Genomic DNA, 27,735 nt, shown 5'->3' with positions numbered 1-27,735 from the left:
ATAAAAAGGCTTTCCTAGCGATGTACAAGTAAAATTATAAATAAAACAATAAATTAAATATTACTATAAAATGCATTAAACATAAAAAAGAGTTTTTAATTCTGGAAAATGCTGGTGAAGAGCGGATCATACATTTAACAACGACAACTCATTTTACCCGCTGTTTATCTTCTTCCTCGCCTTGTGCAGTTGTTCCCTACGAGGTCACTGTTTACACAAGTGATATTTTTGGAGCTGGGACTGATGCCGACGTCTTCATTGTCCTGTACGGAGCTGATGGGGTTTGCACTCGCCAGAAATCCTTGTGCCAAAACAAGAGGGAGCGAAGAATGTTCTTTGAGAGGAACACCGTGAATCAGTTCATTGTGGAGGTAACCTAAAAGATGCCGTAGCTGTTTGCCTTCCCGCAATCCAAATTTCAAGATCTGATGACTCATCCTTTGCTCTCAGAATTATCCTGTGAATTACATTTACATACATTTACTTAATAATTTACAGTATTCATGGGTTGTATCCAATGAAGTCATCACATTATCACAAGGACTTCCACCTGTGCAATTGAATATCCTCCCCACACTATCAAATCAGTTATGGTTTTTTCCCCCACAACCGTCTGGTGATTTGGGGGCAGGGAGCATGCAGAAGAGGTTGAGAAAGTCTTGTTGCACTAGCAGACACATCCGTGCACTAACAAGAGCGCCTCATTGGATAAAAACTCTCCCCCCCCAGCTAATTTGGATTTTTTTGGGAGGGAAGGAGAGAAGCGTAATGGCTCTAGGTCAAAAGCCCTACACTCTTTCCATGGCAAAGAGATGAATTAAAAGGTAAAGGGACCCCTGACCATTAGGTCCAGTCGTAGCCGACTCTGGGGTTGTGGCGCTCATCTCGCTTTATTGGCCAAGGGAGCCGGCGTACAGCTTCCGGGTCATGTGGCCAGCATGACTAAGCCGCTTCTGGCGAACCAGAGCAGCGCTTGGAAACAACGTTTACCTTTCTGCCGGAGTGGTACCTATTTATCTACTTGCACTGGTGTGCTTTCGAACTGCTAGGTTGGCAGGAGCAGGGACTGGGCAACGGGAGCTCACCCCATCGCGGGGATTCGAACCGCCGACCTTCTGATCAGCAAGCCCTAGGCTCTGTGGTTCTATCCATGAATGTGGAGAAGAAGTGTACAAACATGGAAAAGTATTGCAGAATTGATTCCAGTAAATTCATTTGCGAACAAAAGCACCACATCCCCGAATTGCTTGCAGTCCATTCCACCTTTGTGGCATTCGAAAGCTAAAGATGAAATAAAATAGACATCTAGGCCAACCGCTCTTTTATCCAGATTTTGTTTTGTTTTGTTTTTTTACTGAGGGATCAAATAGTTCTGCCATTAATTCTTTCGTGTTTGATCCTCACACGGCCTTGAGCACTTTAGAATTCCTTTGGACTAACGCAAAACCGTTCCTAAATCTTATTTTTACATGTTTTGAGGTTGATGTTTTATACTGGCAGAAGACAACTAGTGAGTGGGGAGAGGGAAGTAGGAGCAAAATGTTGCGTGCTGTCAACTGCTTCTGAGAATCTGTAATAAGTTCAATAGACCTTGAAAACAATTCCGGGATTCCTGATCATCCAAGGGCTGTGAAATGCCTTTTTTAAAAAAAAAGAAAAGAAAAAAGAAGTCGTAGTTTTACTGCTGGATCTGCTTTGTATTCTGCAGATAGCATCCTGAAAGCATTTAAGAAACTGTTATCAGCCACACTTTGAGGAGGTGATTTGATGGCAATGTGGAAAGTGCTTGAATAAATATACCATTTTGTTGTTGTTGTTTTTCGTTGGCTTCTTCCATGCCTGTCTTTAAAAGCACACGTGGCATTTCCTTCCAAAGGAAGGCAATTTATTTGGCATGAGCAGAAGGGGAGGGGGAGAATAATTGCTCTCCTTCTAATGTTAAATGTTTTTCAGATAAATAGAGATTTTAATCATTTTTGTTCAAAAGGAGAGATGGATAGCACCATCTCGGTTGGTCCGGAGAATGTTGGTGTAAGCCCTGTCACCTGAAATGGATAATTTTGCAAGCTTGTGGATCTACCCCAGTTTCAAGCATTTGCTACTGTTATTGTTGTTGTTACTACTGGTTTCTATTGATTTATTGATGTGTTTGTTGCTCGTAAAGGATTTTTTTTAATATTTATGCTTTGTTGTGTTTTTATATACTATTTTTTAAATAAAATATTTATTAAAGTTTCACAAATTATACAGACAAACACAACAATACAAACAAACACACACAAAAAAGAACAAGTATAATTTCAAACCCTTATTTTCTTATAACTTACTTCTCCGACCTCCTCATACCTCCCCTTTCTGCATTCCAATTTCAAATTTTAATTCAGCAAATCCTCACCCTTAAATTTATCTAATTTTTAACCTTTCTTTTCTTTAACTTAATTCTTACAACTGTAATCCACTTAATTTCTAAACCAGCATCATTCTAACATTCATTAATTTTGCAATGTTTCTTAAGATAGTTCTTAAATTTCTTCCAATCTTCTTCAACCGTCTCTTTTCCCTGGTCTCGGATTCTGCCGGTCATTTCTGCCAGTCCCATATAGTCTATGTTGTGTTTTTATATACTAAATAATAATAATAATAAAATTTTATTTATATCCTGCCCTCCCCAGCCGAAGCCGGGCTCAGAATAGCTAACAACAATAAAAATAACACAATTTACATAAAATCACAATCAATTAATTGAAATACATTCTAAAATCAATTCAGAATCATATTAATGGCAACCATTGGGCTAGAGTTCTGTGAGGATTACCAGAGGAGGGGGTCAGAGTGTGCCTTGGCCAAAGGCCTGGTGGAACAGCTCTGTTTTGCAGGCCCTGTGGAAAGATGTCAAGTCCTGCAGGGCCCTAGTCTCTTGTGACAGAGCGTTCCACCAGATTGGGGCCACAGCCAAAAAAGCCCTGGCTCTGGTTGAGGCCAGCCTAACCTCCCCGTGGCCTAGGATCTCCAAGATGTTTTCATTTGAAGACCGTAAGGTCCTCCTTGGGACATACCAGGAGAAGCGGTCCCGTAAGTATGGCAAGGACCCCGTAAGGAGTCTTGCCGCAGCATTCTGCACCTGCTAGAGTTTCTGGGTTCATCTCAAGGGCAGCCCCACGTCGAGTGAGTTACAATAATCAATATATGTTGTAAGTCACCCAGAGTGGCTGGGGAAACCCAGCCAGATGGGCAGGATATAATTTAAAAAATAAATAAATTATTTTATTATTAGAAACCAGAAATTGGAAGCTCTAGTGCAGGCACCCCCAAACTCGGCCCTCTAGCTGTTTTGGGACTACAATGCCCATCATCCCTGATCACTGGTCCTGTTAGCTAGGGATGATGGGAGTTGTAGTCCCAAAACAGCTAGAGGGCCGAGTTTGGGGGTGCCTGCTCTAGTGCAACACAGGGCACAAACACCTTAAACATCCCACCCTCAAGAAAAGGCAAGAGATGGAGAAGAAGAAGGTCTGCTCTGCTCAGTCCCCCTCAGCCTTTCTCCCCTGTAGAAGGAGATGTGCTGGAAAGATGGGGTCAGATTTTAGCTTGGCATTTTCCCTGAGTTATTGCACATTAAATGCTGCAGCAGGGATGAAGAGCCTGTAGCCCTTCAGATGTCTGACTTCAACTCCTATCAATCTCTCCTCCCCCCATAATGATTTTTATTAAGTTTTCCATTTTTATCGTATTCACATTTTGTTACATAATTCCATATCCCAATACATTCTTTAACAAAGCACCGACCACCTTCCATCCCTCTTTCTGACTTCCATACATCTTACTAAATTCTTAGCATTTCTAAAATCACTTCTTTTTTTACCTTCTATCTTTCTTTAATATTTCACCTTATTGTTGGTAAATCAGTTCCTTATATTTACATGACAAAACATTTCAGTCCAAACCTACAAACGTTTTCAGATGTTTACAGTTTTATTTCATATAGAATATAAATTTGTTCCAGTCCTTTTGAAACAGTTCGTCGCACTGATTTCGAATTTCCTCTGTCAACTTGGCCATCTCTACATACTCCACCATCTTGACCTGCCATTCTTCCTATTCCTATCAACCTCAGCCATTATGGCCAATGGTTAAGAATGATGGGAGTTGTAGTCCAACAACATATTCCCCACCCTAGCTGTAGTACGGCCCAGAATGCCCTGGGCAAAGTCTAAATTGGCCATTATTCTCTCTTGGATTCTTCAGCTCCAGCCATTAATATACACCTTTTTGTATTGTATTGTAATATACACCTTTTTGTATTGATTTGGCCAAGTTCATGAGCTTCAGTCTACAGTCAAGTCCTCTGCTAGCTGGAATGTGTTAGGACCTAGCACACCTTTCTGAGATGATTGCAGTTTGAGATGCTGCCAGAATATTTGTCGTCTTCTTATCCCATTAAGAACAAACAAGATACAAGCTAAAGGAACAAATAGGATTGGGTGTTGAAAAGTGAGGTTGCTAAACTTTGGTTGATCCTGAAATGTCTTTCTTGATTTCTCCAGTTGGAGGACATTGGGGACATTCTTGAAAAGATCCGCATTGGGCATGACGGCACAGGGATTAATCCTGGTTGGCATCTTGATAAAGTGCAGATACGAAGGCTTTTACCCAACGGAAAGGTGAGCAGAAAGCTGAACATTTTGCCGCATGCACCTATTCCACCAGAACTTTTCTGCTTTGTGCAGCAGAGGGCAGACCCCGAATTTGTTGCAAAACCCAGGCAGCAAGTCCTTACCTCCATCTGGCCAAGGAGGTGGCAAAAATCCTAACTTCACGTATAAACTAACGGGATCTGAACTGGTGTTACCAGGAACCACAGGTGGGAAGAGTTGCTCTTGTCCTTGAATCCTGCTTTCAGGCTTTTCATAGGCTCAGCCACTGTGAGAACTGGACGCAGGCCTGATCTGCAGGCTCCTCTGTTGGGATACTGCCAGGGAGATAAAGTCCATCATGGCCCCCAAGCCGGCTGCCGGACGATCCATCGATCTCCCGTAGTCACGCAGTATAAGCTATTAGTGACACGAGTTTCCTGGAAATACCTTGCCAAATTCTAGGGCTCGTGCACACTCTTATCAGCAGATAATGCACAGCCAGAAGTTGCACTCAGGAGAGCATTATTTACAAGCTTTTATTCAGCGTTGATCAGAACAAAGAAAAAACATGACTGTTCTGCGTCAGTGTCTTCGACAGAGAGAGAAAACGAAAGCAATAGCAAACATAAACATCCTGTGAATAGGAAATACGCAGGCTGTGACACAAACATCCTGCTCCCTTTTAAGGTGGAACGGAAATATCCTAACATCCTCTTGTGTTTGTATGACTGACCAGGGAAAAGATCTTTGGTGGGATCTGGTGAACAGCTCGATGAAGATATTGTCCCAGTGTGTGGCAGCTGTAGGGGGGAAAAGTGAATTCCATGTTATAGATCGGTAGGAAAACAACAACTGCCAGTATAGAAATCGTGGAATACTGGGTAGAATTTTGGCTTCTGCATCTCAAATAGGATATTTTTAGAACTAGAACAGGGGCAAAAAGGCACCCAAAATGGGATTGGAGCAAAGGCAAGCAAGGGATACAAAAAGGTGTACAGTGTAGAGAAAGTAGATAGGGAAATGTTTGTCTCCCTTTCTGTTAATAGTAGTATTCAGTGCCTAACATCAATCTACAAATGGCTGACATTGAATTTGCTCCCCCGAGGAATAGACCCACTGATCCTCTGTGACCAGTTCCAGTGAGGCTGGCAGACAGCAGTCCTGAACCCCCTCCGGAAACTGGGTTTTGCCCCTCAAGCCCTTCTGAGTCTGGGATTGGGCCAGGCAAAAGCTACGGGCAGGCAAAGAATCATAGACACTGAGAGACACCAGGACTGCTCAATGTGTCCCAACAATAAAATTGGAGAAATCAAGAGATATATAGCCACACTGGCAGCATATCTCTTTTTTCTTGTATCCAAAAATGCAAGAAGGGCTTTTACACACACCAGAAGCTGAGCTCTGCCCTCGCTGGTCCTGGAAGGATCCTTTAAAAAAGTCCCATATGCTCAGAGACTTTGCTCCAGTTCATTGGGGGAGATAGGAAGCCCAGAGCACTTCTTCTTTAGATGTCCCTTTTATGAAGAGGCACGTAGTGAGACCATTGATCCTCTGCTGGTGAGGCTCGCTGACCTCCTGGAAAAGCAACAAATTGACCTTTTCCTGTTAGGCAAAGATCAGAAGACGACCCGGATGGTTGCCAGATTCTGTATACAGATCTGTAGGCGCAGACCATCCCCCGACTCAAATTAGTTCATTAAGAAAATCCACAAACTCAGTTCCGTGGGTGACTCTGGGTCATCTCTCTGTGGTAGCTTAAAGTTTTAAGTGTCTACACGCTTATAACATTTATAAATTTTAAATTTATTGTATATTGTTTTAAATGTTTGTTTTCCTTCTGGGATTGTATCCCCAGGTTGTTTTATAAGCTGGTCTCCGACCGTAATAAATTATCTATCTATCATCTATCTATCTATCTATCTATATCTATCTATCTATCTATCTATCTATCTATCTATCTATCTATCTATCATCTATCTATCTATCATCTATCTATCTATCTATCTATCTATCTATCTATCTATCTATCTATCTATCTATCATCTATCATCTATCTATCTATCTATCTATCTATCTATCATCTATCTATCTATCTATCTATCTATCTATCTATCTATCTATCATCTATCTATCATCTATCTATCTATCTATCTATCTATCTATCTATCTATCTATCATCTATCTATCTATCATCTATCATCTATCTATCTATCATCTATCTATCTATCTATCTATCTATCTATCTATCTATTTATCATCTATCTATCTATCTATCTATCATCTATCTATCTATCTATCTATCTATCTATCTATCTATCTATCTATCTATCTATCTATCATCTAGTAGTATTCAGGGTCATCCAAGGAAGATGAATGATGCAAGATTCAGAAGGAATGGATAGCTCAGTTGGTAGAGCATGAGAGCCAGTGTGGTGTAGTGGTTAAGAGCGGTAGTCACGTAATCTGGGGAACCGGGTTCGCGTCTCTGCTCCTCCGCATGCAGCCGCTGGGTGACCTTGGGCTGGTCACACTTCTTTGAAGTCTCTCAGCCTCACTCACCTCACAGAGTGTTTGTTGTGGGGGAGGAAGGGAAAGGAGAATGTTAGCCGCTTTGAGGCTCCTTAAAGGGAGTGAAAGGTGGGATATCAAATCCAAACTCTTCTTCTTAATCCCAGGGTTGTGCGTTCAAGTTGGGCAAAAGATTCCTGCATTGCAGAGGGTTGTAGATGATCATTGGGCTCCATTCCAACTCTACAATTCTGTGATTCTGGGAATTACTTATTCACACGCTGCGTAGTGACTTTAAAAGGTGATTAGCTGTTGATGGCTATGAACCACACCTCTATGTATTACCTCCAGTGTCTAAGATGGTCTGCCTCTGGCTACCAGTTGCCAGGGAGCAACTGGTGGGCCACTGTGAGAACAGAATGCTGGACTAGATGGGTTTCTAGTCTGATCCAGCAGGGCCCTTCCTATATTCTCACGGCCTTATGCAAGTCACTGTCTGACTGGGCAGTTCCTGACAGTCGCTGTTTTCAAATGGGCTTCAAGCATAACCCAAAAATTCAGGTTGCACCAATCAGACTTTCTGCCATAATGGGAGGGGCTATGCACCAGCTGTTTGTTAAGTTCCCCCCAAACAAAGGGGAACAAATGCTCACTGGAAGTAGGGGTGGAGCAGAAATTTGATTCAGCCCATATTAAAAGATGAGCTTGCCTAATTTGGACTTTCTGAAACAATCCAGAAACTGGAACACTGCCACACTTCAGAATTTATATCCGAAGGAGAGTCTCCACCCCCATCGTTCTACCCGGACACTGAGGTCCAGCTCCAAGGGCCTTCTGGCAGTTCCCTCACTGCGAGAAGCCAAGTTACAGGGAACCAGGCAGAGGGCCTTCTCGGTAGTGGCACCTGCCCTGTGGAATGCCCTCCCACCAGATGTCAAAGAGAACAACAACTACCAGACTTTTAGAAGACATCTGAAGGCAGTCCTGTTTAGGGAAGCTTTTAATATTTGATGTATGACGGTATTTTAATATTTTGTTGGAAGCCGCCCAAAGTGGCTGGGGAAACCCAGCCAGATGGGCAGGGTATAAATAAATTATTATTATTATTATTATTATTATTATTATTATTATTATTATTATTATTATTATTATTTGCACTTTTTCGCATCTTGCAATGAGGTTCCCTGGCAAAGCAGTGTGCACAAAAACACACGGATATGCACATATCAGTGCATTATATTAGGGAAATCCCTTTGCAGACGTGTGTGTATCAGGCAGAAGGGCATGCAAAAACGTGGATATTTGGAGAAATTCGCAGTAAAATGGTGATGAATTTTCTTGAGGATTTTTTTTAAAAAAATAGAACTTAAAGAAAAAAGCAAACAGTTCAGTGTAGAGCAGCTGGTTTGCATGCAGAAAGTTCCGGGCTCAATCCCCATTATCTCTAGGTAGGGCTGGGAGAGTATCCCTTTCTGAAACTCTGGACAGCCCCTGCCAGTCAGTGTAGGGAATACTGAGCTAAATATAACCCACTGTAAGGCAGCTTCCTGGGCTCTGCTCTAAAATTTTATGGTGCTCATTTTCCAGCTGGGACGCGGGTGGCGCTGTGGGTAAAACCTCAGTGCCTAGGACTTGCTGATCATATGGTCGGGGGTTCGAATCCCCGCGGCGGGGTGAGTTCCTGTCGTTCGGTCCCAGCTCTTGCCCACCTAGCAGTTCGAAAACACCCCTAAGTGCAAGTAGATAAATAGGTACCACTTTATAGCGGGAAGGTAAACGGTGTTTCCGTGTGCTGCGATGGTGCTGGCTCGCCAGAGCAGCTTCGTCACGCTGGCCACCTGACCTGGAAGTGTCTTCGGACAGCGCTGGCTCCCGGCCTCTTAAGCGAGATGAGCATGCAACCCCAGAGTTGGTCATGACTGGCCCGTACGGGCAGGGGTACCTTTACCTTTACCTTTTAATTTTCCAGTTAATGTGCTGCCTACCTCATCAAAACAAAACGTACCATATTTTTTGCTCTATAAGACTCACTTTTTCCCTTCTAAAAAGTAAGGGGAAATGTGTGTGCATCTTATGGAGCGAATGCAGGCTGCGCCGCTATCCCAGAAGCCGGAACAGCAAGAGGGATTGCTGCTTTCACTGCGCAGCGATCCCTCTTGCTGTTCTGGCTTCTGAGATTCAGAAATTTTTTCTTCTTGTTTTCCTCCTCCAAAAACTAGGTGCGTCTTGTGGTCTGGTGCGTCTTATAGAGCGAAAAATACAGTATCTTGCTTCCTCAGGAAGGTCAGAAACTGAGCAGCTCCCAGTGCACCCTGCTGGCTGAGTGTGGAAAATGTTCCCTGAAGACTTAAGAAGGCCAGCAGGGCCTACTCTTGCAGTGGCTCCTCCCCTCTGGAAGAGCTGTCTGCAATCCTTAAATGGCCTGTATCTGATTCTGTAGATGCGGCCTCCTGCATGGATGTGGAGCAGGAAGAACTACGAGGGAGACATGCCCAGAGTCTGAGGGAAATGGAAGAGGCATGCTCTTAGGCTGGGAAGGCATAGAACAGGGCACTGAGGGCTTCTCGTTGGCTTTGCTATGAGAAGCCAAGTTACAGGGAAGCAGGCAGAGGGCCTTCTCGGTAGTGGCACCCGCCCTGTGGAACACCCTCCCACCAGATGTCAAAGAGAACAACAACTACCAAACTTTTAGACGACATCTGAAGGCAGCCCTGTTTAGGGAAGCTTTTAATGTTTAATAGGTTATTGTATTTTAGCGTTTTGTTGGAAGCCGCCCAGAGTGGCTGGGGAAACCCAGCCAGATGGGCGGGGTATAAATAATAATAATTATAATAATAATATTATTATTATTATTATAAGGGAGTGGGCAGAAAAACGTTCACTTGTACCCATTCTGCAGTGGGCAGAAAAACATTCACCTGTACCCACATGCCAAGTAATGTAAGAGTTGAAATGGGTTGTTTTAGGGGATAATTAACAGGCTAAAGCAGAGTGACAGCTGCCAATGTCCACCTGCAAATGCCCTTCAGGTCATCCTGAGCCTGCCCTCCAAATCAGGTTGCTTTGCAATCTTGAAACCTGACTGGACCTCTCCCCACCCAAAAAATGGATAAAAAAGTAGCAGAAACTGCTGTGCAAGGGAATAGTTCATCACTCCCTGCCCCCCGCTGCCATTTCTTCCCAGCCAGTCCACTCCCCAAACGTCAGTGTTACAAACCAAGCACCGAACCCAGGATTTGCCTCATAATAATAATAATAATAATAATAATAATAATAATAATAATAATATTTGTACCCTGCCCATCTGGCTGGGTTTCCCCAGCCACTCTGGGCGGCTTCCATAGAAACCAAAAATACAGTAAAATATCACAGATTAAAAATTTCCCTGAACAGGGCTGCCTTAAGATGTCTTCTAAATGTCAGGTAGTTATTTATCGCTTTGACATCTGATGGGAGGGCGTTCCACAGGGCGGGCGCCACTACCGAGAAGGCCCTATGCCTGGTTCCCTGTAGCTTTGCTTCTCGCAATGAGGGAACCGCCAGAAGGCCCTCAGCGCTGGACCTCAGCGTCCGGGCAGAACGATGGGGGTGGAGACGCTCCTTCAGGTATACTGGGCCGAGGCCGTTTAGGGCTTTAAAGGTCAACACCAGCACTTTGAATTGTGCTCAGAAACGTACTGGGAGCCAATGTAGGTCTTTCAAGACCGGTGTTATGTGGTCTCGGCGGCCGCCCCCAGTCACCAGTCTAGCTGCCGCATTCTGGATTAGTTGTAGTTTCCGAGTCACCTTCAAAGGTAGCCCCACGTAGAGCGCATTGCAGTAGTCCAAGCGGGAGATAACTAGAGCATGCACCACTCTGGCGAGACAGTCCGCGGGCAGGTAGGGTCTCAGCCTGCGTACCAGGTGGAGTTGGTAGACAGCTGCCCTGGATACAGAATTGACCTGCACCTCCATGGACAGCTGTGAGTCCAAAATGACTCCCAGGCTGCACACCTGGTCCTTCAGGGGCACAGTTACCCTATTCAGGACCAGGGAGTCCTCCACACCTGCCCGCCTCCTGTCCCCCAAAAACAATACTTCTGTCTTGTCAGGATTCAACTTCAATCCATTAGCCGCCATCCATCCTCCAACCGCCTCCAGGCACTCACACAGGACCTTCACCGCCTTCACTGGTTCTGATTTGAAAGAAAGGTAGAGCTGGGTATCATCTGCATATTGATGGACACCCAGTCCAAACCCCCTGATGATCTCTCCCAGCGGCTTCATATAGATGTTAAATAGCATGGGGGAGAGGACGGAACCCTGAGGCACCCCACAAGTGAGGGCCCAGGGGTCTGAACACTCATCCCCCACCACCACTTTCTGAACACGGCCCAGGAGGAAGGAGTGAAACCACTGTATAACAGTGCCCCCAGCTCCCAGCCCCTCTAGACGGTCCAGAAGGATGTTATGGTCGACTGTATCAAAGGCCGCTGAGAGTACCAGCAGAACCAGGAAACAACTCTCACCTTTGTCCCTAGCTCGCTGGAGATCATCAACCAGTGCAACCAAGGCAGTTTCAGTCCCATGGTGAGGCCTGAATCCCGATTGGAAGGGATCCAAATGGTCCTCATCCTCCAGGCATGCCTGGAGTTGTTCAGCAACCACGCGGTCAATCACCTTGCCCAAGAATGGAAGATTTGAGACTGGGCGATAGTTGGCCATACTGGCCGGGTCTAAAGATGGTTTTTTAAGAAGCGGTTTAATGACCGCCTCTTTCAGTGGATCTGGGAATGTTCCCTCACAGAGGGAAGCATTCACCACCCTGCAGAGCCCATCGCCCAGCCCTTCCCGGCTTGCTTTTATTAGCCAGGATGGGCAAGGATCAAGGAGACAGGTGGTTGGTTTCACGCGTCCAAGCAGCCTGTCCACATCCTCGGGGGTAACGGATTGAAATTGATTCCATGCAACTTGACCAGACAGAGCTCTAGCACTCTCCCGTCCCAGCCCTGCTCCCACGGTGGTGTCTAGCTCCTTCCGAATACGTGTGATTTTATCTGCAATGTCTTGATGTATTGTTATATCACGAGACGACACCGAGTAGGGAAGCAGAGAGCTGCCTTGAAGGATGGAAGAGAGCAGGCAATATCCTCAAGGGACTCTTAGATAACTGCAGCAGCTTCTCTGCTTTCCCCTCCCTGAAACTAATGAGCTCTCGCTGGTGCACATTATGCGCCGTTAGCTTCTGGTGCTCCTGTGCTAACGGCACACACTCTTCAAAATCCAGCCACATCTAGGAACAAAGGAAGCCTTCCCCTGCATGCTGGGGAGGAAGCAGGCAGCCACCGGCAGCTGTCTCTTCAGTGGCTTTGGTCTGCACTCGGCAGATTGGACCCCTGCCTCCGTCCCTCCCTCATGTGCCTCCTTCCTGGCTCCCCTTTTCCCCGCTGACATGAGCCTGTGGGGCAGGACGCCTGGTGGAAAGACCAAAGGAGAGGCAGGGCAGCTGAGAAGCAGGCAAGGCAGTAGCTGGATGGAAATGGGCAGAACAGATTGTGGGTGGAGAAGCAGCGAGGAGCTAAAGGATGCTCTGGGAAGACGGCGAAGGGGATCGAAGGGCAGGAGAAGTCAGGTGCTGAGGACAGCAGCAGGAGGAGTGGCTTGGGTGGAAATAGGGCCTAGAGACCAGAGGGGCTGTTTTCAGGTGAGAATGTAGGGGAACGGCTGGATCTTTCTGTTTTATTAAAGATTTTCTTGTTTACAAAAGTATGTGCAATCTCTCTCTCTCTCTCTCTCTCTCTCTCTCTCTCTCTCTCTCTCCCTCCCAAGTAACATTTTTTACAGATCAGTTTCATTTGTTGAGACATTAGGAAGAAGAGGGGGAAAGAGGGGGAAGGGGGGAAAAGGTGATTGGGGGTGGACACAAGTGAATAGCAGAGAACCTGCACAAGCGACGCTGACACAAAACCCCCACATACAGTGGTACCTTGGGTTAAGTACTTAATTCGTTACGGAGGTCCGTTCTTAACCTGAAACTGTTCTTAACTGTTCTTAACTTGAAGCACCACTTTAGTTAATGGGGCCTCCTGCTGCCGCCGCACCGCCGGAGTACAATTTCTGTTCTCATCCTGAAGCAAAGTTCTTAACCCGAGGTACTATTTCTGGGTTAGCGGAGTCTGTAACCTGAAGCGTATGTAACCTGAAGCGTATGTAACCCGAGGTACCACTGTATAATGGATCTTTCTGTTTTGATGTGAAATAGCCAGTCAAAATCCTTTGCCTGGCTTGCGTTGATCGGAATCAGCACTCTGGATAGCTCCCTGCAGACAGCGACTGGCTGCTTGTACCCATTGCTTCCTCCCCTTCCTCCTCGTTTTTTTTCCCCTTTTCCTTTTTTCTGTAGCCATAACCAGCCCTTGACGAAACCTTGTTAATGAGAATGCCTGGAGGGGATGTAGTAGCAGGCCATGGTGATGCGTCTGAGCAGCCACACATATTCTTGCTGAGCTTTTAGATTTGGGCACGTGGAGAGGGGAAGGGGGAGAGGAGGAGGAGGAGGAGGAGGAAGGAAAGAGCCGAGTGCTGCATGATCGTGCCATCATCCGCCGCAGGATATTACGGCCTGCCACAGGATAGCAATAGGCTGCCAAGCCGCTAAAAGCCCTGCTACCTGATTAGACTGCTAAGAAGCCTCTCCGCGTATCTGTGCGCGGCAAGGGGGGGAAATGAGGTCAGATTAAATTGAAAAGCGTTTGGGCAGGACAAGCTGACTTCGCTGCAGAGGGCTAAAGCCACAGCAACATGTGCCAGTTAAATTTCACAATTATATTTCATCTGCTGTGCTGAGTATTGGGGGAGGTGGGGGCAAGCAAATCGGAGCGTTTCAGTGGGATCTCATTTGCGCAGGGAGAACCGACAGACAGCAATGAGGAGGTTCTGACAGCACGGGGGGGGGGCGAGGATAGGCTCCTCCGTTGCAAAATGTGACTTTATACGCTACATTTTATTTATATATTGTGGCTGCTCTCCGTGAGCTCACAGGGCGCTGGAGAACTGACCAACAGCTGAGAGCAAAGAGCTTTTTCCGGGGAGAACAAACTAGGCGTGACATGAATGTCAAAGTAGCTCTTCGTATTAAAAGGTGCAGGTTGTTTTGTTATGCAAACAGCATCAGCTGGAGGAGGGGAGGGTATATTGATGATTATCCGGATCACTGCAAGTGGGGAGGGAAAGTCTAACCATCTCCTCCCTTGCTGCAGTCCCAAGGAAAATCCTTCCTCTGAAGCTGGCATTACAATGTGGGATTCCCCCATGAATGGTGTTTACTTACATTTGCATTTTTTAAAAACAATACCCCCCCCCCGCCTTGCATTATGCCCTGTCTCATTTGGCCTTCAGATGTAACTCAGTGGTGGAGTTTGCATGCAGAATGTTCATAGATTGGTCCCTGGCATCTACAGACCAAACAATAATGTGCATTGATAATGTGCATTGGGCGCTGGTTGCAGGTGCCTTTTTGGAGTGCTGTTGACACAGTGCCATCCTCGTGCCTCTCTATTGGGCCTTGGGGACTCTCTCTAGGCCACACCTCCTCTCTAGCCACACCCCTGACCCTCATGTGATGCTCCCCACGTCATGTTCTTCACTAGGACTGCTTCACACCTTCCTTGAGTGTTTCCGCCTGCCTAGAATGTGTCCTTGAAAGCTGGCAGTGCCCCTTGCTTGCCTGGACAGAGATGTGAGAGCCCAGAAAACAGGCTACTGCACAAAGGAAACATGTACGTTAGTTGCTCCACTCACTTTTTGCCTCTCACCCCACCCACCACTGGCAGGTGGCCTCTGCAGAGTTGCCCAGAATGGAAAGCGGACCTCAGTCTGAACAAAGTCTCTCCATCCCTGTTTCGATGAGTGGGTTCCCCTAGATCAGGATGGATAGAGACCTGTTACATCAGCAACCCAGCACATCAGCCTGGGAGGTGTTATAGGAGCTGAAGGCTTCACCCCTTCCTGGCTCTTAGCCCAGCCCAGATTTCAGCAAGTGCTCCTATGTGCTTCTCCATCCTCCCAAGATCACAGCCTAGTTGGGCCCTTCATTGGTGGCCCTGAACTGCTTGGCTGCTTCATGGTCTCCTCTGTCCCTGTGGCCCTGGCTGAGATCAGGGGTGGTGGTCTGAGAGAGTTGGTGTGGGGACCTCCAATTCAAACTGATGGAGTCATAGGAAGTGTGGGGAAGGATCCTGCTCTCCTTGTTCCTCATCTGAGGAGACCTCAGATTTGAATACCAGTTGCTGGCAACAACAGGAGGGGAGAGATGCTTTTGTGCTCAGGGTTTTCCATGGGCATCTTGTTGTCCACTGTGAGAACAGAATGCTGGTCTAGATGGGCTACTCGCCTGATCCAGAAGGACTCTTCTTATGTCCTGAAGATGTCTGGGTAGGGCTGAACCCTGACATAAATTTATTTCTCAAATATTTGGGTTGCTGACCTGGTATTTACATACGTTGTTTCACTACTTACGTTTGTTGCACTTTGCTATTCCCCACCCCTCAACTGCCACATTAGGGTTCTGAAAAAACAACGTTTCCTTGTGAGAAGTGGCTGGCCAGCTCTGAAGATGACGGCGAGATTATGAGGGAGCTGGTTCCATCCAGAGTCTTTACTGAAAAACTGTTGAAAGATGGGACGCTCAAGCAGATCGATGAACTAATTGATGATCCGCTGGAAAGTGAGTCAAATCCCACCAGACCAGAGTCTGGCAGCCCCTACTCTAGATCAACCCTCTCCCCGCTGTGCTAATTTAGTATAATTTACCTATGGCGTGTATTTATATGTGTAGTGAACATGGTATTTTGCAAAGAATAAGAGGACAGGTCTTTGCCTCAAAGCACTTACAATCAAGAATGTGATGTTTCCCAAAGTGGGTAATTTCACCCCCTGGGGGGTGCTGGAATGATCCGGGGGGTGGGGTGGTAGTAGCCTTGAGTGCAATTGGGGCACACTGAATAAAAATAAGCGGGCAGTGGAAGCGTAAAGAAAGAAGAGAAGAGAAGAAAAAACTGAAAAAACACACATTTGTTCTGTTGTGTAATGACGCTTATCACCAGGTCAGGCGCTCTTGCAGGATAGCGACAGTGGCTCCCCTGGATCTGGCAGTCATGCTGGAGATGAGGGGATTCCCCAGGCTTGCGGGAACCCTTTTCAGCATCACCCAGATCCAGGAAGTGGACCCCAACTTGCCTGCCTATTTGGCCAACCCCTACACTTCGCTTAAAGAAGGTAGATTTCGGGGGGGGTCTGAGTATTCTCCCCCCCCAAAAAAATGGGCAGTTGGCCAAATAAATTTGGGAACCTCTGATCTACAAAATAGGAATAAGGGGAGGGGAAGGGAGATGGAATTGGAGGTGGGGATAGACCAGAATAATATGTACCGTATTTTTCGCTCTATAACACGCACCTGACCATAACACGCACATCGTTTTTAGAGGAGGAAAACAAGGGAAAAAATATTCTGAACGAAACAGTGGATGTATCATTTTTGTGCTTCATGCTGTGGCCACAGACATGTGATCTGATGGTGAATTTGGGCTGACCCAATGCAAAGATCCTGAGGATCCATGTGGATCCATGCTTTGTAACCACGTTTTTGCACCATTGCAGCCCCAGACAACAGTGGGTGCGTGATTTGGGGGGGGGGGCAGGCTGTAGCCATGGACATGCTATGTTCTCTGGTGGTGAATTTGGGGGTGACCCAATGCAAAGATCCTGAGGATCCATGCTTTTTAACCACATTTTTGCACCGTTGCAGCCCCAGGCAACAGTGGGTGCATGATTTGGGGGGGCAGGCTGCAGCCATGGACATGCTATGTTCTCTGGTGGTGAATTTGGGGGTGACCCAATGCAAAGATCCATGTGGATCCATGCTTTTTAACCACATTTTTGCACCATTGCAGCCCCAGGCAACAGTGGGTGCATGATTTTTGGGGGGCAGGCTGTAGCCATGGACATGCTATGTGCTCTGATGGTGAATTTGGGGTGACCCAGTGCAAAAATCCTTAGGATCCATGTGGATCCATGCTTTTTAACCACATTTTAAGTGGGGAGGGAAGGAAAAACACAGAAGGGCTAAGAATGCAGGAGTGGGGTATAACGGGAGGGAGGAAAGGAAGGCAAAAGTTTCCCCCACGCACCCACCCAAGCCAGCCAGCTCGCGCTCTCTCTCTCTCTCTCTCTCTCTCTCCCACCTGCATGTTTTCAGCAGCACCGGAGCACAGAGAGGAAGGAGCGGAGCACAGAGAGGAAGGAGCGACAGTCTGCTTTTCCCCTCTGCTTGCCTGGAGGGGAGGGGCTTTCCCTGCTCTTTGTTCCGTTTGAGCAAACACAGCAACGAAACAGAGAGGGTGGGCAGTAAGACCCTGAGGCAGAATGCAGGAAAGCAGCAACTTCCTGTCTCACGGAGCTCCCTTCTCCCTGAAGCGCGGTTTGATTTTTGCCTTATTTTTCGGCTCCAGGGACCACACATTCGCTGCATAACACGCACAGACATTTCCCCTTCCTTTTTAGGAGAAAAAATCTGCGTGTTATAGAGCGAAAAATACGGTAATTATTGTAGCTGCTTGTACTCTTTGCAGGATTTTTTTTCATGGGAGCACTCAAAAAATTCAATTCATGTTGTCCAAAGTGGTATATTCTATGCTAGTTCAGGATTCTACCACCTCATTCCACTGTGCTGTGTTTCTAGGGACAGATCTGTGCTTTAAAGAGCCATGTCTGAGCACTTTTCCCCCTTTGCCCTGGCACTTTCGCTGAGGAAACCTACCCTTTACTGCTAAATCGGGGCAAAGAGCAATCTGCAGAAAACACGAACTGCCATTTGTTCTGATTCATCATTAAAGAACAGGTTTTCATGGGGACCTTCCGGTACAAAAAAGGGGGGGCACTTTAAAGTGCAAGCTGTTCCTAGAAAGCACAGGGCATAAGGCAACTGTGCATGAGCCCTTAGTCTCATGGTAAGTTTGTGTTTGTTGCTGCATTGTGTGTGCAGCAGCCCCATAGTCTTAGATTCAACCCATGATCTTGAAAATACGGTGAATAAAAGACTGTCTTAAGGGGAGGGGAAAGGTTGCTTTCTCAGCATGAACGACAGTGTAAACAAGTGCTTACAAGCTGTGTTAAAGCCAAATCAAATATTGAATAATGAGCGTTGATAATAGTATCCTCTTCATTGATGATTTTCCAAGTGCCCCTTTTGGAGCAGTTAATTTTCCTTTATGTTTCATCTTGTTTCTTTCAAGCAAGCCCTTTTTTAAAAAGAGAGAGGGAGGGAGGGAGGGAAGGAGTGCTAGACTAAATAAAATGCTTTCAAAATCCATTATGTCTTAGATTTCTTTCTAGCACTCTGCAGGAATGTTGCTGCAACTTGGAGAGCATTGAAAGAAGGCAGCTGACACGTGCCTGGTGCCTAGAGCTGAGCAAGCCTTGCTTTTTCCAACAAAAACTCACCACGCTCATGTCCGTCCTTTCCAGAACACTTACAAAGAGCTTAAAACTGAGTTGGAGAAATGGGTATTTTTCTTAGCCACCTTCTAACTCAGTGGTAGATCACCTGCTTTGTGCATGAAATGTCCTGGGTTCAACCCTCAGCTTCTCCTGTTGAAAGGTGTCTGATTGTGGGGCTGGAAAACAGCTTTGCTTAAGACCTTGCAGGTAACGGATGTATTGCATTGCAAGGTTAGACTGACCAAGGGCCTAACGTGCTACAAACTAGCTTCCTTTGTTCATTCATAAGTGATTGCAAGCTAGGATCAGTTGAAGGTTGCTCATCTGGTCATTGATGTCAGTGCTCTGAAAGCCTACATTAAAATGTGGTCTTCTCCCTCCCACTTTGCGCAGTCCATACGTACAAGATTAGCGTTTTCACCGGCGATATTTTCGGCGCTGGGACGGATGCCAGCGTGTTCTTGACGATATATGGAGACCTGGGAGACACAGGGGAGCGACAACTCAGCAGCTCTGAAACGAACATGAACAAGTTTGAAAGAGGACAGGTATCGATAAAACTGAGTATTCTTCATCAAACGTCTTGATAAGAGAGAAGTACAGCTTTTGTGCTTCTAGAAATGCCAGGAAAAACTCTGTCCCTGCACACTGCCTTCCCAGAAAAAAAATCCACACACACCCTGATCTTCAATCACCGTATTTTTCGCTCTATAAGATGCACCAGACCATAAGATGCACCTAGTTTTTGGAGGAGGAAAACAAGGAAAAAATATTCTGAATCCCAAAAGCCCCCAAGAGCCACGCTCCCTTTAAAGAGCGCGAGGAGCGTGTGTGCGGCTCTTGGGGGCTTTTCCCCGAGGAGGGAGAAGGGACTGACGGGCTGCCCTTCTCCCTCCTCGGGGAAAAGCCACCAAGAGCCGCACACATGCTCCACACGGCTCTTTAAAGGGAGCGCTGAGCAGAACCTTCCGCCTGCATTCGCTCCATACGACGTACACACATTTTCCGTTACTTTTTAGGAGGGAAAAAGTGCATCTTGTGGAGCGAAAAATACGGTAGTTAAGGAAACACAAGTTACATACCCTCATGGTACACATTAAGTGCAGGTCTCATGGAGTCACAGTGTGAGTGCAAAAAGGCCAGGGCTTAAGTCTCAGGCTCCTTGGATCTTAGCCACTCTGCACTTTTCTGCTTGCATAACAAACAGAACCTTGAAGAATTGCTCCTTTTTCCATTCCATTCTCCCCAGGAAGACATATTCTCAATCCAAGCCGTGGACCTCGGTGCTGTCTTCAAAATCAACATTCGGCATGACAACACGAACCCAAGGCCAGATTGGTACCTAGAGAAAGTAGAGATCCTGAATGACAACACAGAAGAATTGTTCCTGTTTCCGTGCGAACGCTGGCTCTCGAGGAAGAAGGAGGACCTGATGATAGAGCGGGTCCTTTTTGAAAAAGTAAATCACAATATTTATTTAGGCCCCGATGTCCTAGAGGTTTGTAGGGCTGGGAGGCACAGGGGGTTTTATGTTAAGTTTCAGATGTGGTATGGAAGAGAAGTGGCTGTTTGTGATGTACGGTATTTTTCACTCCATAAGACGCATCAGACCAAATGACACACCTAGTTTTTAGAGAAGGAAAGCCCCAGTTTTTGAGAACAGCTCAAAGTTGTTGAGCTTACTTTGCAAAGGGAAAAAAATCCTGTTTTTATGGGGTTCAACTCACAGTTCTGCAGCTTCTTTAGGAAAGGAAAGGGAGCCGTTTCTACCGTTTCCAGACGGATAATCTAATCAGCCAGTCACATGTCGCTTGGGAAACAAACAGTTCTTCAGAACATTCAACAATGGAAGCCTGGGCAAGGGAGTGGGGCCAAAAGGGAGCCAGTGATCAACCACACATTCGCTCCATAAGACGCACAGACATTTCTCCTTACTTTTTAGGAGGAAAAAAGTGCATCTTATAGAGCGAAAAATACGTACAGTCTTGCTTTTAGCTCAGTTGCCAAACCAGAAGCGGCCAGGGATGTAAGAAGGCAACAATTTCCATTCCAACTGTAACATTCCTTTTGATGGAATGGAAGCATCAAAACATTGTTTCAAAAAGTCATTAACTGTGTATTGTTTGTGGACAGAGGGAGCACCCACACTTCGACTTGTCCCATGCCTAGAAAGAATGGCTCTGAGCGGTTTTATCCTTGCTCCTCTCCTTTCCCAGGGAAAGCCTGCTCTTTAGTGCTAAATCGGAGGAAACATCAACCCAGAGAAAGCCTGAATTGCTGTTTGCCCCAGTTGAGGGCTAAAGAGGGGCTTCCCCTGGGGGAAACAGCAGGAAAAGAGTTCTTAAAAACAACAACTATGTGAAGGCAGGCCAGTAATATTTGCTTGACTGATTTCAGCTCATGAATACACAAACTGCCCCAATTTCTTCCTGCCTTTCCTTCCTTTTGTAAGAGTTCCTGCAAACAAAATATTTATTTTTTAAATTTACATCTACTGAAGCAAGAGAAATCCAGAATTCAAGGGCACAGAAAGCAGAGGTTTGCAGAAAGAAAAGAAAGGGGAAAGTGGGGGCCAGGTAGACAGCGGGTAGAACTAGCAGATATAAACTATTTTTGTAAAAGATGGAGGAACCTGCCAGCTACAGAAAATAAGGAATTATCTCCTTCCCCATCCCTTCAAGGCACATTGGTGATGCTCACCATCATTTTCTCAATCTCATTTTGCCACTTCTCTTCTTTTCAAATTTTGCCACTTCTCTTCTTTTCAAATTCTTTTGGAGTTCTACCGACAACCCCAGAGGTGACAGAGGGCAAAAGTAGATTTGTGTGTATATGATGTATTGCCAGTGTAATTTTAACAGGGAGAGGCAGGGAATGTTTTTTGCCCAGAATATCTAATTACTGGGCAGGGAAAAGATTGGCCCAAAGTTGGCAGGGGGAAAGGCCAAAGCAAATTGGCAAAGGATGAAGACATGTCTTCTTTCCTAGCTAGGTCACTACCAAACAGGACAAGTGGGAAAGAGGGCATGTCCGAGGGAGAAAGCAGGTGCCTTAAGGAGAGTGCTTGTGGCAGATTAGGGACACGGGTGGCGCTGTGGGTTAAACCACAGAGCCTAGGACTTGCCAATTGGAAGGTCACGGTTCGAATCCCCGCGGCGGGCTGAAGTCCTGTTGCTCGGTCCCTACTCCTGCCAACCTAGCAGTTCGAAAGCACGTCAAAGTGCAAGTAGATAAATAGGTACCACTCCGGCGGGAAGGTAAACGGCATTTCCGTGCGCTGCTCTGGTTCGCCAGAAGTGGCTTAGTCATGCTGGCCACATGACCCGGAAGCTGTATGCCGGCTCCCTCGGCCAATAAAGCGAGATGAGCGCCGCAACCCCAGAGTTGGTCATGACTGGACCTAATGGTCAGGGATCCCTTTACCTTTACCTTTTCTGGCAGATTAAGAAGCCTGGTGGGCCAGATTAGGCTCATAGCTTTCCCCATACCTGGTGATGAAAGGCAGCTAAGAACAGAGGTGGAGCAAGGTGGGTGCAGCCTGCCCTGGGTGCCATCTCTGAGTGGGGGTGACAAAATCTTGACAGGGCCCGATTGTGGCCATGCCAGACTGCACCCCCCCCGGCAGTGCTGCTATGCCAGATCGTGCCCTCGGCCGGGCCACCACGGCGGAGCACACACCTGGGTCGGGAGTTGCGGGGGGTGGCGCACTGTTACTCCACGCTCTAAGTAAGCAGGCATGCAGGCAGGCAGGGGAGAGGACAGGAAGGAGTCCATCCCACCCTATGGGCGGTTTGCGCCACCCCAGGTGCCAGAATGGGTTCCATCCCCCCATCCATCCCTCCCTATGGGCGGTTTGCGCCACCCCAGGTGCCAGAATGGGTTCCATCCCCCCGTCCATCCCTCCCTATGGGCGGTTTGCGCCACCCCAGGTGCCAGAATGGGTTCCATCCCCCCGTCCATCCCTCCCTATGGGCGGTTTGCGCCACCCCAGGTGCCAGAATGGGTTCCATCCCCCCGTCCATCCCTCCCTATGGGCGGTTTGCGCCACCCCAGCTGCCAGAGAGGCTTCCTCCACCACTGGGTGAGAAATCTAATACAGTGGCATCTCGGGTTACATACGCTTCAGGTTACATACGCTTCAGGTTACAGACTCTGCTAACCCAGAAATAGTGCTTCAGGTTAAGAACTTTGCTTCAGGATGAGAACAGAAATCGGGCTCCGGCGGCGCGGCGGCAGCAGAAGGCCCCATTGGCTTCAGGTTAAGAACAGTTTCAGGTTAAGAACAGACCTCCGGAACAAATTAAGTACTTAACCTGAGGTACCACTGTAAATAATAACTGAACCACATGAACCCATTTTACCCGGCTACACCAGTTAAGTGTCTGGAGGTGGCTGGAGGATGGATGGCGGCTAACAGATTGAGGTTGAATCCTGACAAGACAGAAGTACTGTTCTTGGGGGACAGGGGGCGGGCTGGTGTGGAGGACTCCTTGGTCCTGAATGGGGTAACTGTGCCCCTGAAGGACCAGGTGCACAGCCTGGGAGTCATTTTGGATTCACAGCTGTCCATGGAGGCACAGGTCAATTCTGTGTGCAGGGTAGCTGTTTATTAGCTCCATCTGGTACACAGGCTGAGACCCTACCTGCCCGCGGACTTTCTTGCCAGAGTGGTGCATGCTCTGGTTATCTCTTGCTTGAACTACTGCAATGCGCTCTATGTGGGGCTACCTTTGAAGGTGACTGGAGATTACAACTAATCCAGAATGCGGCAGCTAGACTGGTGCCTGGGAGCGGCCGCCAAGACCACATAACACCAGTCTTGAAAGATCTACACTGGCTCCCAGTACGTTTACGAGCATAATTCAAAGTGTTGGTGTTAACCTTTAAAGCCCTAAACGGCCTCGGTCCAGTATACCTTAAGGAGCACTCCACCTCCGTCATCCAGCCCGGACACTGAAGTCCAGTGCCCGATGGCCTTCTGGCGATTCCCTTGCTGTGAGAAGCCAAGTTACAGGGAACCAGGCATAGGGCCTTCTCGGTAGTGGCGCCCGCCCTGTGGAATGCCCTCCCACCAGATGTCAAAGAGAAAAACAACTACCAGACTTTTAGAAGACATCTGAAGGCAGCCCTGTTTAGGGAAGTTTTTAATGTTTAATAGACTATTGTATTTTAATATTCTGTTGGGAGCCGCCCAGAGTGGCTGGGGAAACCCAGCCAGATGGGTGGGGTATAAATAATAAATTATTATTATTATAACTGAGAGTTTAAAAATATACCATCACAATCTTTGTAGCTATGATTCCTGCACGGCAGGCGATGGAACCCTTTGGGTCCTTTCCAACTCCATAGTTCTATAATTCTATGAATGCAGGTGGCGAATCTTCCAAAGATCTGTACTGGCTTGATAGCTCAGTTGGTTAGAGCATGGTGCTGATAATGCCAAGGTTGCAGGTTCGATCCCCGTATGGGACAGCTGCATATTCCTGAATTGCTGGGCATTGGATTAGAGGATCCTCAAGCTCCCTTCCAACTCTTCAACTCTATGATTCTGCGATCTTCTTTGCTAGCTAGCTTTAGGGATTGTCTGAAGCCATTTGCTAATTCTTGGAGTATCTTCAAAGAACTATGTGAATGCAGAATTCTCCGGCTCCAGCACCCTGTGTTTGTTCCTTTGTGTGGCGAATTCCCCCCCCCCCCCGCCCAGTGGAAATAATGACACATGACACAATTATTAAGGTTAATGGGCTAAATAAGGCCACAACTTTATTGGTTACAGCTGGTGAGCGGTATTGGCTTAGGCTTTGGTCCTAACCGACTATATCCAACTTCAGCCAGTCCGCTTGAAGTCCAGGAAGGGTTAACCACCACTAGGGGGAGTCCTGCTGATGCACATCAACTAGGAACTCCCCCCGGGGGTCACCACTCGGGGGCGTGCCTTAGGCCCTCACCTCCATAGGATTTGGACAGGGCCACGCCCCCCAGAATCCTTTATTGGACTACCCTTCAATATGTGGGGCAGGTGATGGCACTTCCTCCCCTCTTCCATCTATATAACAATACCAATACCAATGCCTAACCACCAATACAAATACAGATAGGTAGCCGTGTTGGTCTGCCATAGTAAAAAAAAAAAAAAAAATTCCTTCCAGTAGCACCTTAAAGACCAACTAAGTTAGTTCTTGGTATGAGCTTTTGTGTGCATGCACACTTCTTCAGATACACATATACCAATACAAAGATACAGATACACCAATACAAAGAAAGAAATACAAAGAAAGTTGTGATGATTTGCTACGAGGTAGGCAGAAACCAAGTGGCTGGTGCCAATTTGCCAAGTGGAAAAATTCCTACCAGGCCCCTCAACCAAGGTCCATAGCAAGGTCAAGGAATGAAAACCTTAAAGGGCGGGAGGATGGGAAACATGAGCAGCTGGAGGCGGGGCCGATTGGCTGGCCAGGGGGTGACGTGGCCAGGGATTCCCCCAATCGCTCAACACCACCACCTTTGCAGGGCAGAAGTGGCTTTTTCAGCTACCACTTAAACCCATTTCTCCACCCCAGCAACAGCAACCAACCAATTATAATGGAAAGAAAGGGTGTGTTAATGTTTTGGGATAGTTCTTCAAACAGGAAACTTCTGGAAATTCCCAGAAGTAGCTGAAACTAGTTTCTCTGTGTCACTGTGATCTTGGTGGTTATTAACATGGCTGCAGGCATTCTGTTATAACTTAATTTTCTCAGACAGCATCTCTTCTTATTTTGGGCAATTAGCTGTGACACCTGGTAAAAGCCATCTTTAAAGCATCCTTGCTTTCTCCTCCTGGAACTGTCCGCAGCCAGAATCCAGGCTTCTGCAAGTGAATTGATGATGGAAACACCATGGTTGACTCTCCGAAAAAAAGCTATATTTTTATCTCCAGTGCGTCAGTACTGCAGTGAGATTCCTGGGGGAAATAGGACCTATTACCTGCTGTTTCCAGCAGAGCACCATATCAGGTTTCGGTGATTGAAGGGGAAAGACTTCCGTTTCAGAGAGGCAAGATTCACAGCAAGGATCAAAGACCAGCTCTTGGTTATAATTCAAGTCTGAATTGCAAACAAAAACCAACTCAAAACAAAAACCCAGCGTGTCTTAAGAGCGTTTGTTGTGATGCCTTTTCCCAATAGCTCCAAATTACACTGTCAGATGTTAGCAAGGCAGGTCAAACGCTGGGTAAAAATGCCGCACTTTCATAGCACCAGCTGCAAGCTGCAAAAGTAGGCTGTTTGGGCAGTTTTTGGGTGCATAGGGGACTGGAATCAAAGAAATGGGTGCAAACCACAAAGCCACTTCCTGAAGCTCCTCCCAGCTGGTGCTAGTTGGCTGGTAGCCAATGCCTTCTTGTTCCCCAAAGTCCCCTGGAGCAACACTGTGGCCCATCCCATGCACTGCAGCAAAACATTGTTAATGGTTTTCCACAAACATCACTATCTGGGGCTCTTCATTTTCTTCCCTCTGAGACTTGGAGGAGACAAACCTTTTGATCTCTTGGATGTGATGGTTTGCCATTACATCCAACCCAAAGATCCTGGCTTGTTTTGCTCCAACAGACTACCCAAAATGGAAGCTTGGCTAAAGATTTTGGGTGGTCTGAAGAGAAACAAGGCATGACCTATTGTTTAAGAGTAAGGCTACACCAGGGTTTAGTGGTTTGTTTCTTTCCAGCGTTACTGGGGAAGAGTAAAGCAGAAATATTTAGCTTGTTCACAGTAAGGCATACAGTGGTACCTCTGGTTAAGAACTTAATTCGTTCTGGAGGTCCATTCTTAACCTGAAACTGTTCTTAACCTGAGGTACCACTTGGGGCCTCCTGCTGCCACCGCACGGCCACCATGCAATTTCTATTCGCATCCTGAAGTAAAGTTCTTAACCGAGGTACTAATTCTGGGTTAGTGGAGTCTGTAACCTGAAGTGTCTGTAACCTGAGATATCACTGTATTATTATTATTATTATTATTATTATTATTATTATTATTATTATACTGCCCTTTACACAGGGGTCTCAGGGCGGTTCACAGAATAAAATCAAGATATAAAACCACAAAATGCATAATAAAAATTAAAACAACAACCCAATAGAGACCCCCCTCAAAAAACCCCACATTTTAAAAGGGCATAGGATGTAAATCAGATCAACCAAAGGCCTGGCTAAAAAGGTGTGGGAATGTTCTGGGGTGCAGGAGAGGATATATTGACTAATTATATCCTTATCCAACTTGTGCTAACAAGTTCCCAAAATATCAGCAGAGTTCATATACATTCCCCTTTAAGTTCGCAACGGTAACGTGTGCACAGGTTCGCTAGAACCTCTATAATAATTACTCTGGTAATTTCCCCTTTATTCCCTCTTAAAATACAAGACACAACACAGTCTTTATAAAAGTATAAAAGAGTTTACTCACGATCTGTTCACAATATGATCCCAGACGGCAGACAGGCATAAAAAGGTTACATATACTTAGAATCTATCTTGTTGCAAGATAGACCTTATCTCCTCTCTTGGCTGGGAGCCAAGAGAGCATCTTTACATGCTTCCTCATTGAAGGAAAATGGCAGAGAGAGAGAGATGGCTGCCTGCCCTGTGCTTTTATCATTTACCTGCACAGGTGAGGCCACACCCACCTCTGGTCACATGCAGAGGAAGTCCGTCCCCAGGAAGTTTACCTGTTTGCTGGACAGACATCCCTTCCCATGTTCTAACATGTACACTCTTGGAATGTTGTCATTGACTGCTCCTGTGTTTACATCCCACAAAAGGAACGCTTTTGCCTGGTATCCAAAGGTGTATAATGAAGGTGCCAGGCAAACTTCCCTCGGGAAAGCATTTCTCAGATGGGGAGCCACTGCAGAGAAGGCCTCAGAAGAAGATCTCAGGGTCCGGGTAGCTTCATATGGAAAGAGGCGGTCCTTAAGGTATTGCGGTCCAGAGCCGTTTAAGGCTTTATAGGCAGTGGTAGAGGAAGGGGGTGCGGCGGGTGCTGTCCACCCCGGGTGTCATCACTGAGGGGGGTGACAAATATATGAGGTTTTTTTAAAAAAATTAGGCTCACAAAACTTTTTAGTTCAGTCAAGAAACCCC

General features: G+C 46.6%; 1 protein-coding gene across 6 annotated transcripts in view; it reads left to right on the top strand.

Annotated features, from left to right (window-relative positions):
• The window catches only part of LOXHD1 (lipoxygenase homology PLAT domains 1), a 196,146-nt gene that overhangs the window by 122,576 nt on the left and 45,835 nt on the right, over positions 1-27,735 (top strand). For 4 of the 6 annotated variants that reach the window (XR_014224459.1, XM_082241742.1, XM_082241740.1 and 1 more), the window contains 5 exons: positions 190-371; positions 4,545-4,661; positions 15,684-15,846; positions 19,011-19,165; positions 19,867-20,076. Coding sequence is in view for 5 of the 6 variants with exons in the window: in XM_082241742.1 (XP_082097868.1) it covers positions 190-371; positions 4,545-4,661; positions 15,684-15,846; positions 19,011-19,165; positions 19,867-20,076 (827 nt within the window). In the remaining variant the exon portion in view is untranslated. The remainder of the gene's footprint in view (positions 1-189; positions 372-4,544; positions 4,662-15,683; positions 15,847-19,010; positions 19,166-19,866; positions 20,077-27,735) is intronic. The other 2 variants (XM_082241743.1, XM_082241744.1) reach the window with 2 other exon arrangements.

This window comes from Podarcis vaucheri, assembly GCF_965113315.1.
Source record: "Podarcis vaucheri genome assembly, chromosome: 11".
Classification (NCBI taxonomy): domain Eukaryota; kingdom Metazoa; phylum Chordata; class Lepidosauria; order Squamata; family Lacertidae; genus Podarcis; species Podarcis vaucheri.
The sequence above is the reverse complement of the archived record's forward strand: the minus strand, read 5'-3'. Positions and strand labels throughout refer to the sequence as shown.